This window comes from Hibiscus syriacus, unplaced genomic scaffold (assembly GCF_006381635.1).
Source record: "Hibiscus syriacus cultivar Baekdansim isolate YM2019G1 unplaced genomic scaffold, ASM638163v2 tig00110213_pilon, whole genome shotgun sequence".
In the NCBI taxonomy this organism is placed as follows: domain Eukaryota; kingdom Viridiplantae; phylum Streptophyta; class Magnoliopsida; order Malvales; family Malvaceae; genus Hibiscus; species Hibiscus syriacus.
Window position 1 is genome coordinate 1,850,110 of NW_024062630.1, and position 15,968 is coordinate 1,866,077.

The window sequence follows — 15,968 nt, forward strand, 5'->3', positions numbered from 1 at the left end:
CTTCCATTCGATCGGACGGTTAGGATTAGGTGGCTGCCTTAGAACATGATGAAACCCCAGTTGATTTTCATCCTTAGGTTTGTTGGACTGTAATTTGGGTTTGAGGTATTTGGGCCGAATCTGTAAATAAAAATATTATTTTAGTAATCTTAAATAATAATAATAATAATAATAACTTAATAATAACGGGACGAAAAAAAATTGAGGGTCGACATAAACTATATGATAACTCTATGAAAAAGGGTATATTTGATGTCTTTACACTTGAATATTTATTTGAATTCTATAACATTTAGTCGCATTAATGCATTGCGTATGTATTTTCGAAGCTTTTATTTGTACTCATTAAATTATAATGTCACTTGTGGGGCTGAGTCTTTTTCTGTGGTGTTGTGCAGGATATTATTCCTTTTCAAAAATTAAGGAATCAATTCAAATCAATGAGAAAAATAAGGAACCAAGTCCAATTAATGAAACATTTAAATTTTATAATATCTTTTATTTAAAAAGGTGGAGAAGATCATTAGGAGAAAGCGGGGAAAAAACACTAATTTTTTTTTCTCATCGTGAGGAGTAGCCGTCAAATAAGGAATAAGACTATAAGTGTGAGTTTTCATCGTATTGAATTATCGACGAAGACTCAATAAAGTGATATGCTCTACCTCGACAAGAGGACTACAGATGATAATATGTTTCATCATAAATCAAATAGTTTAAACATAAATACTTTATTATTATTTATGTACTTTAGATTTGAAAGAACTAAGTTCACGAAATTATTTATTGGATGCAAATTTTAATTATTCGAAGGTTAATGAAGTCTAGTTTTTACCAGACATAAAAAAGATTTCATGCGACTAAAAAAAGTGAATTTAATCAATTATAATCATTTTAGGGTTTACGCAAACAGCTATTGCGTGACAGATTTATCACTAAGTCTCTTGTTAGACATAATTGGAGGGCTTAACCGAAGCTCTGTCTAGCATTTGAACGAGTTGATTTGTTGGTGCAATTCATTCGGCAACAATACCAACTTCCCAATAAGGGTTTCTCTATCTCATCACTTGCAATTGCTTTAGCAACTTAATTGACTTGACATATTGACTACAATTTATTATTTTACTCTTTTTTATATTATCATTAACTCATTATTTATGTAGATTTATTTTAATGCAAATACTTGAAAGTTAAATCCCATTAATCATTGTGAAAATGATTTTACTTACTATCTTATTATTTGTCGGCACGTATATTAGTATAATTGCGCAACGCCTTAAACACGTTACACTTTACAATTATAGAAAAACTCGCATAAATAAATATAAATTTTGAAAAATTCAAATCACATAAACATAATATATGAAGAGATTTAATAATTGGTCGAGTGGTCAAAGATATTTATGTTGTCTATATCTTGTATGAGTTTAAATCATGACATTTACTTCTAAAATGTAATATCTTTCTATTTAATTAAAAAAACAATGAAATATGAAATAATTCAATCTAATTATTTAATTAAAAAATAAAAATAGATCGTCCAAACAAAATTATGCGACCAGCACCCAACCTCTAAGCCCATAGTATTTAGTGGATTAAGTATCTTACCTGTGAATTTTATTTATTTTTTAAAGAAAAATACTCAAATTTTCTACTAGATCAACCGTCAATCGATATAGCATCTCGAGTTGAATTTTTTTACAATCCTAAAATATTGTCATACACAAATTCATTGTGCAATCAGATTCATATCACAAGACTTTATCCTCGAATCTTGATCAAGATTAGTAGTGGATGTTCGACACAAAAACCTCTGTATTTTAAACTTTATTTTTGCAATCAATCTAATTGCATTGGAAAATTTTCAAACTGAATAAAATAAAATTCAAATCATAAAAACTTAATAATGATAATATTAATTGAGTATTTTATTAAACCAACAAAAATTGCATAATTACTCTTTTTATTTCTTATATTTTAATATCTATTCGGTTTTTCTTTTGTGCAATTACATAAATAGTTTGTAGTATCAAGATAAAACTAATTTATAAAAGAAAAATTTTACAATGTTTGTCGAGTATAGATGAACACGGTTGTTGATGAGCATAATTAAATTAATTTATAAAACGTTACACTATAAAGAGTAAACATATAATTATAAATTAGTAAAAATTCTAAATGTAATTTAATTAAACTATATTTATAAAACATTAGTTTTTTATAATCTTATTTTAATTATAATTAAATCAAATATTAATTTAGGAAATCTATAAACATTAATTTATTTTCATAGCTTTGAAGTCGTCGTCGTCTTCACTGTTGCCGCTATCACAACCAATATCATCTTTTGCTGTTGATTTAGTCTGTGTCATTTGCCAGTGGTGAAAGATGATATTGGTGACGACAGCGGCACTAGTGGCGACGACGATGACATCGACGACAGTGACAACAACGAAGCTGTGAAAATAAATTAGGTTTATAAATTTTCCAAATTAATATATGGTCTAATTATAATTAAAATAAGATTATAAAAACTAATGTTTTATATATATATATATATTGCATTTTAATTCAATTACATTTATAATTTAACGTTTTATAAATTAATTTAATGGTACTCATTATTAACAGTGTTCATCCATGCTCGTCGAGCACTTGTCACTCCCTTGGAACCTTCAAGCCCAAACTGTCACAATATCAGAGTTAAGGTATGATGGGACGTGCAACCTTATACTCTTCTTGACACTTCTGGGTATTCTCTATGACTAAGTAAGCCTTACCCAAACATAGTGAGCATGCAAACTCACAAAAGGTTGGAACAAAACTCTCAAGGCTTCTAGGATGCAGAAGATTTAACACTAATGTGACTACTCCAAGCCACCAAGGTTGGACTATAATGTGGAAGTGCAAACACAAGCGTGGTTACTCCTAGCTACTAAGAGAGTCAACAACACAAATAAACTTTGGAACAAAGCATACAAGAGATAAAGTAAATGCCTCAAAACTCTATTACTCTCTAAAAAATTATAAGTAATATTCAAATATGGTTCTATTATTTTTGTAAAATTTTTAATTACACTTAAATTGTTATTTATGCAATTTAAACGTTACTTGTAAGTTGTAAAATATATTTTTACTCCGAAATAATAACTTCTTCGACCACCCTAATTATAGTTACGTCAACATCTTAACTAAAATAAATTTAGGGTATGTTTGTTTGGCTGTAATTGGTTTTCTGGAAATTGAATTTTGGAAAATGAATTACTAGAATTTGAATTATGGAAAATGAATTACATTTCTGGAAAATATTTTTCAAAAAATATTTTCCGTAAAATGAATTACATTTTTTTGAAAAACATCAGAAAAACGTTTTACGATGTTTGAAAGATGTTGTTGAAACATTTTTTCCACTAGTTGATGAGTTTTTTAAAAATTATTTATTACAAATATTAAATATAATAAATAATATTATTTATCATAAAACTTAATATTATTATTTTTAAAATATTAAAATAATTTAAATATTATTTTTATAATTTTTATTAATAAAAATATTAATATTGGTATATTTTATTGAAATAAAAATATTATAAATTATATTAATTATTTATTAAAGTAATAGTGTTATATTATATTTTAAAAATATTAATTAGTATATTTTAAATATATTTATTAAAATATTATTAGATTATTATATTAATATTAAATATATAAATAATATTATTCATTATTAATAATTTAATAATATTATTTCTATGAAATTAATAAATAATATAAATTTTATTAATAATTTATTATATATTATTAAAATAAAAATATATTTTCTTATATTATTAAAATATAATTTATTATTTTAAATATATTTTAAATATTTTAATAATTAATATTTTGATTAAAATGATATTAAAATATTTTATTAATATTAAATTAATAAAATAAAATTATTTTGAGTATTTATTCTTTGAAGTGAAAAGTTCGGAAAATGACTTACGGAAAATCAGACCGTAAGTCATTTTCCAGAAAACACAAAGGAAATTTTGTTGACAATGAAACTGTTTTACGTTGACCAACCAGTTTTCCTCCAACCAAACACTGGAAAACATTTTCCGGAAAATGAATTACGTGAAAAAAACACGGGAAAATATTTTTCCGAAAAACGAATTACGTGAAATAAACACGGGATTTCCGATTCCAAAAATAAGGGGGTAAAATAGCTTTTTCTTTTTTGACCTAGGGTTAAAATAGCCTTGTTCATTATACAAGGGACTAAATTGCTTAAGCTTAAATAATACAGGGTCTTCTGAATATTTTAAACCAATTATAGGTACAAACGAAAAAGCTGAAACTTCCGTTCACTCTAGTCCGGAAAAAAAGCAAGCAGAGAGCAGCGATGGACACGATCAAGGTTGTAGTAGCTATCATCCTCACAATTTCTCTCTTTTCGTTTCATTCATTCGGATTCCAATCCGATGAGCTCTTCGCTGACGACGAAGAGTTCGGACTTGAGGGGGCTCCTCTTACCTGAGCATACATCCACTCGATATGCACCGGTCAAAACCCCCACCCGGAAGAGGCATTCCGATATCGACTCGGATTCCAAGATCGAGTTATCTCTTGATCACGCTTTCGGCGACTCTGACTTCTCTCTCGCTGGCACTTTCTTCGCCCGCCTCAAGACTTGGAGCCATGGTGGCCATGTTTAATTGCCTTGTTCTTTTTAAAGCTAAATTTTCGTATTCGATATGTATAAATTCTGCTGAAAAATTCCTTTCAGTTCCTGATTAAATTATATATATAGGCTGAGGATGAGGCAGAATTTTCTGTTAGGATGTGAACTTTTATGAAGTTATATTAGAAATTTAGGTAGCACAAAATTATAATAATTCAGAGTTATAAAATTTGATCATCAATAGAAAATACAAAGAAAACACCTAAAAGTCCTAAACTAACTATATCAGTTTGAGAGTTTAATATTTCTTGAGGTGCTACCACCCAACACCCTTGGTCCATCCCTACTTTAGACTTTGTTTGGTTTTTTGTTTATTGCTTCCTAAAAGTTGAATGATAATTGACTTAGACAAAAAACCTACTACAATGAGAATCTAACAGGAAAAATGGACTCACCTTATCAGTGGTAAGAAATTGTAGTTGTCAACAATTGTCATGGCATAGTTTTGTTCAATGTGAGATTTCATGCCATAATCTCCTACTTAACTCATTAAAATACGTAAGCTCCATGGAATATCCTTCATCGGTAATTTTTTTCCAAAAGTTAATAGAACTATGGTGGTAAAATTAATGCAATTGAAAGTATAGTGAGAAAAATCAACATTGATCCGTAGTATAGTGGTAAGTACGGTATTTATCCTTGTAAAAAAGAAAGGTCTGTGAGCAATTTGAAATTTAAGAGGTTAATGGATTCATCTGGTACTTGAATTCTTACCAAATCTTAAAATTGGATACTGGACTGTTGTTAGAAAGGCCATTAGTATGAAAGAGTTCGCTGAAGCCTATGCTCTTTATTTTTCAATTTCTATCTAGCAGCTTGGTTCTGTAACACTTTCTATTCCCAGAGCCCCTTCAAAATTGCTAGTAAGAGGTACATGTATGTTATAAGTGGCAGTGTATATATATATGTATGTAGATGGGGCGGTCAGAGGTGATGGGCTAGTGGGCGGAATTGGAGGCATTTTGAAGGACTCAAGTTGTAATACCTTAGGGTCTTTCTCGAATGGTGTTGGCCCTTGTCTTCGCCCTTTGGCTGAATTGAAAGCAATAGAGAAAGGCATTGATTTTTTTCTCGCGTCAGCTTGGGCTAAGGAGGGAAGACTGATCATTGAGAGCGATTGTAAAGTAGCTGTGGACTGGATTATGTTGACGAATACTGCTCCTCCTTTCTTTAGTTCTTTGGTTGGGAAAATTGTATCTCTAATTTCGGCTAGGGAGATTATTGTTAGGCATATTCCTAGGAGTTGTAATTGGGAGGCAGATTCTTTGGCTAAACAGGGGATTGGATGATTTTTGTTTGGGTTTTGTTTCTAAGGTGTTTGTGCAGGGAGTCTGTTTCTGTTGCTGGTGTTTTTGGTGTATTCTTTTACCATGATATACAAGTTTGCATTATTAATAAATCAATGCACTCTTTTTCTCCTTCCGCTGATTAAGGAACACCGTTTTGGTGGTCTGTTAATCATGAGGGGTTTTTTTAAGAGAAAATAACCTCATTGACCAAAAATGTCTTATAATATACGATTTTAACCAACTTTTTTTGGATTTGCCAAAATGACCAACTAAATCGCAATGCGATCGATAATTCGCAACGCGATCTCCGGTATCGCAAATCAGTTTCCAGATTCGCAACGCGCGGACGTATTGCATTTGTTTCTTAAGAATTTTCTCTAAAAAGATAGTATTCGCGCGGACGTGTCGAAGACACGTATTACCACGACCACGTCCACGAGACGGCGGCGGCGGCGGCGCGCGAGAGTCCTTCTTGTTCTCTATCACTCAACAAGGAAGTGGGAAAGCCAAACTTTAAATACCATTCCCAATAGTGTTTCCAATACTATGTGGGATTGAGTATTACCAACACTTGTTCCCAATACTATGTGGGATTGAGCCTTAAATTGTGATATTATTTTTGAATGTTTTGCTTAAAATTGCAATAATCGCGATTGATTGTAGATTGACTTTTAATTATGACATATTTAATCGTATAATACTAATGCAATTGGTTGCTGATTCAGTTGTTTTAAGGTGCATGATTGCTAATTGTTTCCTGAATAATCACATTATATTGGAAACAAGTGTTGGTAATACTCAATCCCACATAGTATTGGAAACACTATTGGGAATGGTATTTAAGACTTGACTTTCTCACTTCTTTGTTGAGTGATAGAGAACAAGGGGGACTCTCGCGCGCCGCCGCCCGTCTCGTCTCGTCTCGAGTCGTGGTCGTGGTCGTGGTCGTGGTAGTGGTAGTACGTGTCTTTGACACGTCCGCGCGAATACTATCTTTTTAGATAAAATTCTTAAGAAACAAATGCAATACCATCAGTCGTTGCGATTTTGGACTATCGCAACGAATTTGGAATAAATCACAACGCGAACTTCGACTGTCGCAATGCGAACTTGGACTATCGCAATGCGAATATGTAAATCGCTGCGATTTAGTTGGTTATTTTGACAAATCTAAAAAAAATTAGTTAAAATCGTATATTATAAGACATTTTTAATCACTGAAGTTATTTTCTCTTTTTCAATGAGGTCTCCCCTTCCTATCAAAAAAAAAAAAAAAAGTGGCAGTGTCTATCATGTGCGATATACCAAACAAATCTATAATCTTTTGCGTGGAATGATTAGTTTGTTACTCCTATTTTCCTCAGTTTCTTGTTAGCCAACGAAGCATTTAATAGTTGACTGAAAGTTTTGAATGACCTAAGTTCCTATAATCCCGAAGTGACTTTTTCAACTCATTTTCATTGTGTACTGAGAACAGTTCTTCTATAATTTTAAATTGAAATTTTCTTTATTAAACAGACACTTACGAAGCTACGGTTTTCAAGGAACAATTTCACTAATGAGGAGCAGAAGAAGTTCAAAGTAATGGCATATTATCTAAATCTTTTATTTACTTGCTTTGTTTCTTTGTGGTGTGGTGAATTTTGAATGTTTTGTTCTTTAATTTTGTTCTTGCAGAAACTGCTTGAAGGCGACGACTTCTATAGGATAAGACTCCCATCTAATGTTGTGAGTCCGCCCGGGAGGGATTTTATTATTTCATCAGTGAAAGCAGTAGGTGCTACTGTTTACTTCAGCTTGTTTGTTGAAATTTCAAACATTATGCCCTTTCTAGTGGAATCCTTTGGTTCTTTTTCTTTAGTTAAATTCTTCAAGAAGAAACTTCTGCTCTAAAGCTAAAATCTTTAATACTAAAAGGTCGCAAAGTGTTCTAAATCTGATTTCCTTCTTGCGGATGATTCTGTCTTAAACTGTTATATCACAATTAACTCATTGTCTTAGGCTATTTATGGTATTTTCCATTTTCCTTTGTATTATTTTCATAAAATCTTTTTTTATTAAACCTTAAATTTTACTTATTTTCTAAAAGAAACTCAATAATTTGTAACAAAAAGTAGTACTGCTATTTTTTTTGGGGGGGGGGCGGAGGAGGGGGGTGGGGGAGCTCAGTTTCTATGTGGACATATCGAGGATGAAAATCTAGAATTGAAGAGTAGGAATTTGGTTTGTAGTTTGCGGCCTTAATTGTCAAATGGAAATAAACTGGGGGTGAAGTAAATATAGCACCACTATCATATTTAATTAGACACTGTTTTTCTGTTTTCTACTATTTATTGCTTTGTTTATAGTTTGTTAGTTCAACTGCATCATTTGTTTAACTGCAGAGATGTCTTCCAAGGGAGGGCATGGATGAGCATTTGTTATACACATGGTAATATTTAAAACTCAGTGGCATAAATTGGTTATTTGTTGTTGATCTCACTCAATCCTTCTCTTCTCTCCCTCTCCCCTTTTTGTTTGTTTACTTGCATATGCACAACCCTTTTATGTGATGATTTTTTTCGTCCCGGGTGTTGACGAGAGAACAAAAAGCTTTTGCAATTCTTTGAAAGCCAAATGTTGATGAAGATTCTTAAACCTCGTGCTCTGTTGTCTCCTGAAGTTACTTTACTTAACGTAGATCTCTAGTAATTCTAGATTTTTAACCTTTTCCTTTTGCAAGGTCTTCCAAACATAAAAGGCTCTTTGTTTTGAGTAAGCAGTTGCATTTGGATTAAAATGATTCAATGTTCCCTTGTTTTGTAGTTTTATTATTAAACCAATCAGACTTTGGCATTTGGCTTAAGATGAAGGGATTTTGGTGTAATTTGGGGTCAAACTGATATGCTAACAAATGATGTTCGGCAATTAGTCTGACGGGAACATGTTTCTATTTATGTTTATGGTGAAAGATAGGAGATGGTAGAGAGGGAAGGAAAATTAGAGTGAGAAACAGGAAGAGAAAAATGAGGTAGAAAAAATATATATACAATATATTTATTGGGATCATATGGCACTGTTTTGACGCATTGAAGGCCATTTATTTGGTGACATATGAGCAAAATGTCACGTGTGACTGAAAAATTAGTTTTAATTTTTTTCAGTATCAGCTAAAAGTTAATCTTAAAATTCAGTCAAATTTTTTTAACAGCTCACATCAACAAATTGTCATAAATCAATGTGTCACGTCTGCGTTCTAAAGTTGGTTGAAGTCTATTAAGAATCTTATATTTTTGCTTCTAAATAAAAATTATATAGATTAAAGTACTCATAATTTGAGTGGAGAAACTAGTTTCAATGTCCCCCTATACAGGGATCTCCTCCTAAGTACTTCCGGCCATTAGTTTGTTCAGTCACACTTTGTCTTACCTTCTAATTTCTTGTAATGCCATTTAGTTGACATACAGGTTTGTTTTGTGTTCGAACCGCCTTGTAAACTCTCTTATACATTCCTATCAACGCATACTTGTTTTAGCAATATTTACTTACCCATTTGTGGGGTGATGTTATATCATTTGTAACAAAATTTATAGGAAATACACATGTTAGATGAAATGGTTGTTGGTATCTGCTCCAATAACGAGTCATTGATTTAACTAAATAACTAAACAAAATAGATGAGCCTTTTGTGAAGTTATTTTTAAATGAAAGACATTTCTAATATTATAATTTGCCCTCGTACTCTTTGTGGGTTGTTCTTTATTTGGTTTAATAGCTTTGCTGCTTATATATGCATATGATCTATTCTTGTTTGCACCATATTTACTTGCGTTGTATGTTTTAGTAGCTGATAATAAAAAACTGAACAATTTACAGGCTGCATAAATATATTTTAGAAGGCATTTCACATATGAAATTTTACCTCTGGACTATGTTTACTGTACTTTATTTGATGGACATATCTCTACCTTATTTTATTTGGGATGATATTATGTAAAGATGTCAATCTTGTGGTTCATGCAGTTTACTGCTAAATGTAATCTTACTACAGAGCCATTGTTATTTTCCCCTTTTCTTGCTCTTGTTTGCAGGAGGGTGTAAACGTTTTGGCAGTCAATTATGGTTCTCCTGGATCATGCCCTTACCCTCGAAATTTGAAACTTGTAAGGCTTGATCTTTTTCCCCCCTATAATGGTTTATCTATCTTTGCTTTTTAGTCTCTGTCTCTATCATGGAGATAATTTTGTGATTGTTTCTTCGTCACTGGGGACTGCCATTAATTTCTACTCAAGATTTAGGGAAGAATACAATTCTGTCAACTATCATGAAAACCTAATGCTAGTTGCTCTGATATTTTGCTTTTGTGCTCGCTACATTCTTGAACTAAGCATTGAGCAATAGAATGGAAAGCTTAGTTAATACTATGCTGATGATCGCTTGTAAATGTATATGCTAAGGCAAGCAAATCTGTGCAAGTGTACACAATAAATGCAAGTAATATAGTAATGAGTGAGTATTGTCTTCACATGGATTGAAGGGCTTTTAAAAGATTGTTACAGCTAGGAATAGGTGTCACTAACTAATCCTAAGTATCTAAGTCAATGATATAAACAAGGAAAATATGCAATGGCAAATGCTATGAATAGATGGAAAAAGTTTAGCCGAGGCAATAAAAATTGTAAAGTGAAGTGAGCAGAAAAGTTTTGTCGAGACAAGAAAAATATACAAAGGTAAAAAATAAAAGTTGCCAAGGCTAAAGTTATCAAAACCCTGTAAATAGTCTTGAACCTCACACAATCAGACTTCTAACGGGGCACTTAGGTTGGTTTTGCTATGGCGGGAAGTTATTTAATGCTAAGAATGATTTGGTATGCTATGATTAGGCTGTCCGACAGGATTACTGAGTATTCTTAGACGGTTGTTATGGCAATACTACTCGGCGAGAGCTACAATCCTTGGTTTGTCAAACTGTTGTTGTGGCAATACCCTCAGCGTGAACTATAGTCGTTGTCTATCCTACTCAAGCATTTATCCCTTTTAGTCGATTGAAACCCTCTCCTTATCTCTAAGGCAGGCAGGTTAGAACATCATCATCACAGATCTATTCCATCGCTCACGTAGATCTATCTTAATTCTCTCGAATCTAAGAATCTATTTATAGAAAAACGACAATCTCTCGAAAGCTCTTACAAGGTCTAGAAATGTTTCGCCTAGGCACTAGGCAATCTCTCGAAGCTCTTACAGTGTCAAGGCAAAAGGTTAAAACAGTGAACAAAACAACACTTAACAAAAACATATTTAATCATTCATTAACGGTAAAATAAAATATCATCCAAGCATTCCCAACACCAAATAAAACAGTTTATGGTGTGGTTAACATCATCCCAAAAATATTCATTAAGTATAAACCCTTAGAAAAATAAAACATGAAGAACAAGAGGAAGAAAAACTCCCATAATAGAGCTCTGCCGTGACATCAGATCACCACCATGACTGCTCCAGTGCACCAGCCTCTCTCGAGGGTATGGCCGCCGCCCCGGCGAAGCCTGGCTATGGAGGGTACCAAAGACGGACGAGTGGGGAACAGTGGAAAAAAGGACAACGCGACCGCCTTTTTCCAAGCCTATGGTATTTTCTCTGTATGATTCTCCCCTTCTGGGCGGCTATAATAGGGTATTTATAATGGGAATTCCTAGGGTTTTGTGTTATTGAATATTCCTTAAATACTAATGTGACTTGTCCATGCTATAAATAGAAAGGTGGCTGGAGGTGGTCAATTCATTGAAGGGTGTGATTGCACGTGAGGTCAATCAGACAGCTGGCAGGTGACGTCAGCAGTTCGTCAGATCCGCGTCAGACTTGCAAGATAAATCTTGCCTCGGCAAGAAAAATCTGTTTCTCACTGTCTTCGTCTTCTGTGTTCCACTGGCCCTAGCACATTAATTTGTTTCGACAAATAAATTTTTCCTCAACCATTTCCTGCATCATCACAATCAACAAACAACCTTTCTCATCAGCAGCATCAGTTTAATCAAATAAACTTTGCCTTGACAAAACTTATCCACCACATGAAAACATGTCCTAAATACAACTATATGCAGCTAAAATGCTATGTCAATGGTTTTTAGACAATCAATAACTTAAGTAAAAAGACCTAAAATATAGTCTTTTTACGGAGTTATCACTTGCCCGAGGAACATTCATTTAGGTTTGTTGTCCTGGCTTCATTATCATGTCCTATTTAGATGGAAATATGACCAACGATGCATTTTTATTCTAGTTGGAAGGCCTCATTTTGGAGTATCGATACTTGTATGTATGTGTTACCTATAAGTAAGCTACTGGTGGTTTTAATTAGTTGGCATTTGGCAATGCAAATACGCAATTGGTGCCACTGTCAAGCAATTAAGCACCCAAGTCTTATGGCTGCCCTTATTAAGGACATAAAAAGAAAAGGAAAAAAGAGAAGAACAAATGAGATATAAAATTAAAAATAAACTGCAGCCGTGTAGAAGCCTTGTTTATTTAGTAGTCTTTTATGATAAGAAAGGATAAGTCTTGGGAGTCTTTGTGATATCTGTCTTTAGATAAAATTTTATCTTTAGCATAAAAGTCCTATTAGAAGTCAGCAACTCAGTTTACTTAAACTACCGGAATCTCCTAAATGCAGTAATCAGTTTTCTCTTTCATTATCTCTTTTATTCTTCCCCTTTCCTCCAGTTTATTTCCTTAGATTATAACGATTATTTTACAATCTTGGTGGACCTAATTGCCTAACAAATGGCAGACAAAAGAAGGCTATCAACTTAATTGGTTGATGTTTGGCAGCACGATTGACTGTCATTTCCAAGGGAAAAGAAAAAGAAAGAAGTGAAAAGAGAAAATGACATGAAAGAGTTACTATCAAATAAATAAACTTGTGGCATAGGATATGCACTTAACTAAAAAAATATTCTCAACATGTTTAATTCTTTCATAATTGGTAAAATTGTGTTGGTTTTAAATAAAAAGTCTATCGCTCAATTATTTCATGATAAATTGATAATAAATGGTAAAAAAATATATAACGAATGTTCATATTAATGCGAATGTTAAATTGATTTTATTTTATTCTTCTCAAGAGAACTGATTTATTTTGGGTAAACTACACTTTTAGTATCTAAACTGTTGTTTTTGTTCTATTTTGATACCTAAATTTATTTTTTTTCAAAACCATACCTAATGTTTAGTTTAGGTTTTAAATTGGTACATTGTTATTAAAAATTAACAGAATTGTTGACGTGATATTTTTTTCAATAATGACGTGATATTACCTTATGGTGAACGTCAACATCACCGTCAAGTTTTTAATAGCATGTGCCAAAATGAAACTTAAACTAAATGTTATGCATCGTTTTGAAAAATAATAAAATTTGAGTACCAAAACGGAACAAAAGTAATAGATTAGGAACTAAACGTGTAGTTTACCCTTTATTTTATATGGTTAATTTTAACCATATAAAAATAAAGGGTAAACTACACGTTTAGTAGTGGCTGTAAACGAACCAAATCGAGCTCGAGTAGTGCTGGGTTGGGCTCGACTCGACTCGAAAAGAATAAAACTGAGCTCCACTCGACGAGCTTAAAATTGTCAAGCTCGACTCGAACTCGAAATAAAAATTTGAAGCTTGATTCGGCCCGAAATCTTGCGAGCTTAAAATTTTCAAGCTCGACTTGAACTCGAATGATTCTTAGACTTAACTCAATTGAAGCTCAAACTCGAGCTCGAACCTAAACTTTAAGTATATGAAAGCCTTATATTTTATTTTTTTTAAAGAAAAACATATAAATGTTAATATTAATAATAATTTAATTTAAAAAATCTAAAAAATTAATATGTTATTTTTTTGAGTTGCTTGCTAACTTTTTGAGTCGGGTATCAAGTAGTTCGCTTTGACTCGTTAAGAATTCGAGTTCGAACTCGAATCGAGTCTATTCAATTCGAGCTTTGACCTAGTCGATCTCGAATAACTTGTGATTTGTCTCGTCTCACTTATAGCCTCAGTTAATATAATATCCTTATGTTTAATTACGTAGATCATATGCTTTATTTAAACTATTACTTTTATATATATTTAAAAAAAAGTGTGTAGCCAAAAATAATATACTTAGAATATTTGTTACGTTTTAAATATAATTAGAGTTACTGTAGCCTTGTCCTTTTAGAGTACTTCGAGGAAACAAAAGCAAATACTTGGAAGGGTGTGCCAAATGGAGCATCAATATGGGGTCAAGTAATATGGAATTGATTTTACGAAGCCTATCTTGCGTGTAGATGAACTTGTTATCAACTTTTAGTTGCTATTTGAAATGAGTTTTCTTTCATGCAAATATTTCCAATTTACCATAGTAGAGTTCTGCATTTGGTACCCATGTCAAATATCCAATATTGCATCTTGATGTAAACTGTGACCTCAGCTTATGAGCTATTCAGCATGTATAGCTGTTTGAGTTTTGTAGACTTGCATAATTTGCTCCATGAAATGTAAGTTCAATTGTATATATTGATAAGACGGAACCTTGAAAAAAGATGAAAGGAGATTCCTTCTTTCAAAAAAAAAAAATTGATTTCATAACGATCCCCTTGCATTTTAGCCTCTCCTTTTCAGCCTGTGAAGTGGTCCTTCAGCTCATATACAGTTTTGAAGAATAGCGAGCAGCACCGAGGTATGCTGCTTTTGAAAAATTTCTTTCTCACTTTCTTCAACATCAAAATTACCTGTTTGGTGAAATGGAATGTTTTTTTGTATCTTCTCCTCCTATGTTTTCTGCAATGCTAGTAGTTTTATCTGAAGTCCAAAAGTGAGATAATTAGACTATGATTCTTTAACATCAATTGTGTTGTTTGCTACTATTAAGTCCATTTGTAATTGTTACTTGAAGAGTAATTTGAGGGAGAAAAGAATTCAGTACAACCTTCGCTCTCCTCTCTTGGAATATGAGCTTGTTTGATTTTTTTTTTGGGTACTTTTTGCCTGACCTTTGTTGAATGTTCAAGTGGCTATTTTGGAAAATCTCAACATCTTTTGTTTCATTTCCGCTTGATAAACGTAGCATTTATATCACATGGACTATGTTTCATTCTATTCTATAGAGCTCCTATCTTTACTGAAGGAATTCTTGGTGGTGAGAATGGAGGTGAAGTTGTGCAGCCACCTGAGAAAACTTTTTGGGCTAAATATGTGAGTACTCAAATTTGGTATAAACTAGTTGTTTTCTTGGCCTTAATAAACCTTTTCCGGCCTGATGATTGAATCTTCACATTGCATTATCAGTGGATGTATTTGATCCCTCTGGGACTCATCATGAATGCCATAACACAAGCAATGAACATGCCTGAGGAGCAGGCTACTGGCCAAGTACCTGCTCAAGGACAGCCTTCAGCTGGGACGGTGCAACGTGGACCGAGTTCTGCTGCACGGAGAAGATGATCATCAATGAGGTTTGCTAATTTTATACCCCTTGAAGAGTACATTGAGATCGATTTCTGTTAGTTAGGGTTCTTAAATTGCATGAAGATCGTTACGCATGTCGTACTTCGAATCTTGATTCAGCGGTTTATTGAGGAAGATAGGTGCGCGAAGGGGAATTCTTGATTGGCAATGCCATGAATACAGGCTAAAATATACTACTACAAAATAAAGTTGAGTCAATTGACCATTATGGTTATTCACATTATAGACACTCGTTTCTTAGTCACTCCATTGTTCAGGGGATAAAATTTATTGTCGTGGTTAGGGTCTGTCACGTTGACCGGACAGATCGAACTATCTACGTCATATTGTTTAATATAAAACAGAAATCATATTGTTTAATATAAAACAGAAATAAGTTTAAAAAGGTTTAATACTTGTTTTACCCTTTTTACTTTCACCACTCTAGTTTTCCATTAACAATATTAACTCACATTACACGACTTAATGACACGTTTTATA

General features: G+C 32.7%; 1 protein-coding gene across 1 annotated transcript; it reads left to right on the forward strand.

The window, feature by feature from the left end:
* The first annotated feature begins 4,289 nt into the window (after positions 1 to 4,289).
* LOC120113912 lies at positions 4,290 to 15,606 on the forward strand. Its single transcript, XM_039134973.1, has 8 exons — positions 4,290 to 4,694; positions 7,534 to 7,596; positions 7,693 to 7,788; positions 8,400 to 8,446; positions 10,086 to 10,157; positions 14,643 to 14,700; positions 15,128 to 15,215; positions 15,309 to 15,606. The coding sequence occupies exons 1-5, from the start codon at positions 4,467 to 4,469 to the stop codon at positions 10,093 to 10,095; spliced, it is 444 nt and encodes a 147-aa protein (XP_038990904.1). The 5' UTR covers positions 4,290 to 4,466; the 3' UTR covers positions 10,096 to 10,157; positions 14,643 to 14,700; positions 15,128 to 15,215; positions 15,309 to 15,606.
* Positions 15,607 to 15,968: the final 362 nt, after the last annotated feature.

What these genes read in the sequence shown, in the direction of transcription:
- LOC120113912 (XM_039134973.1), top strand. Translation starts at nt 4,467, where the DNA reads ATGAGCTCTTCGCTGACGACGAAGAGTTCGGACTTGAGGGGGCTCCTC. An exon ending in AGGAGCAGAAGAAGTTCAAA is followed by an intron (nt 7,597 to 7,692) that starts GTAATGGCATAT and finishes TTGTTCTTGCAG; the next exon opens with AAACTGCTTGAAGGCGACGA. An exon ending in TTATTTCATCAGTGAAAGCA is followed by an intron (nt 7,789 to 8,399) that starts GTAGGTGCTACT and finishes GTTTAACTGCAG; the next exon opens with AGATGTCTTCCAAGGGAGGG.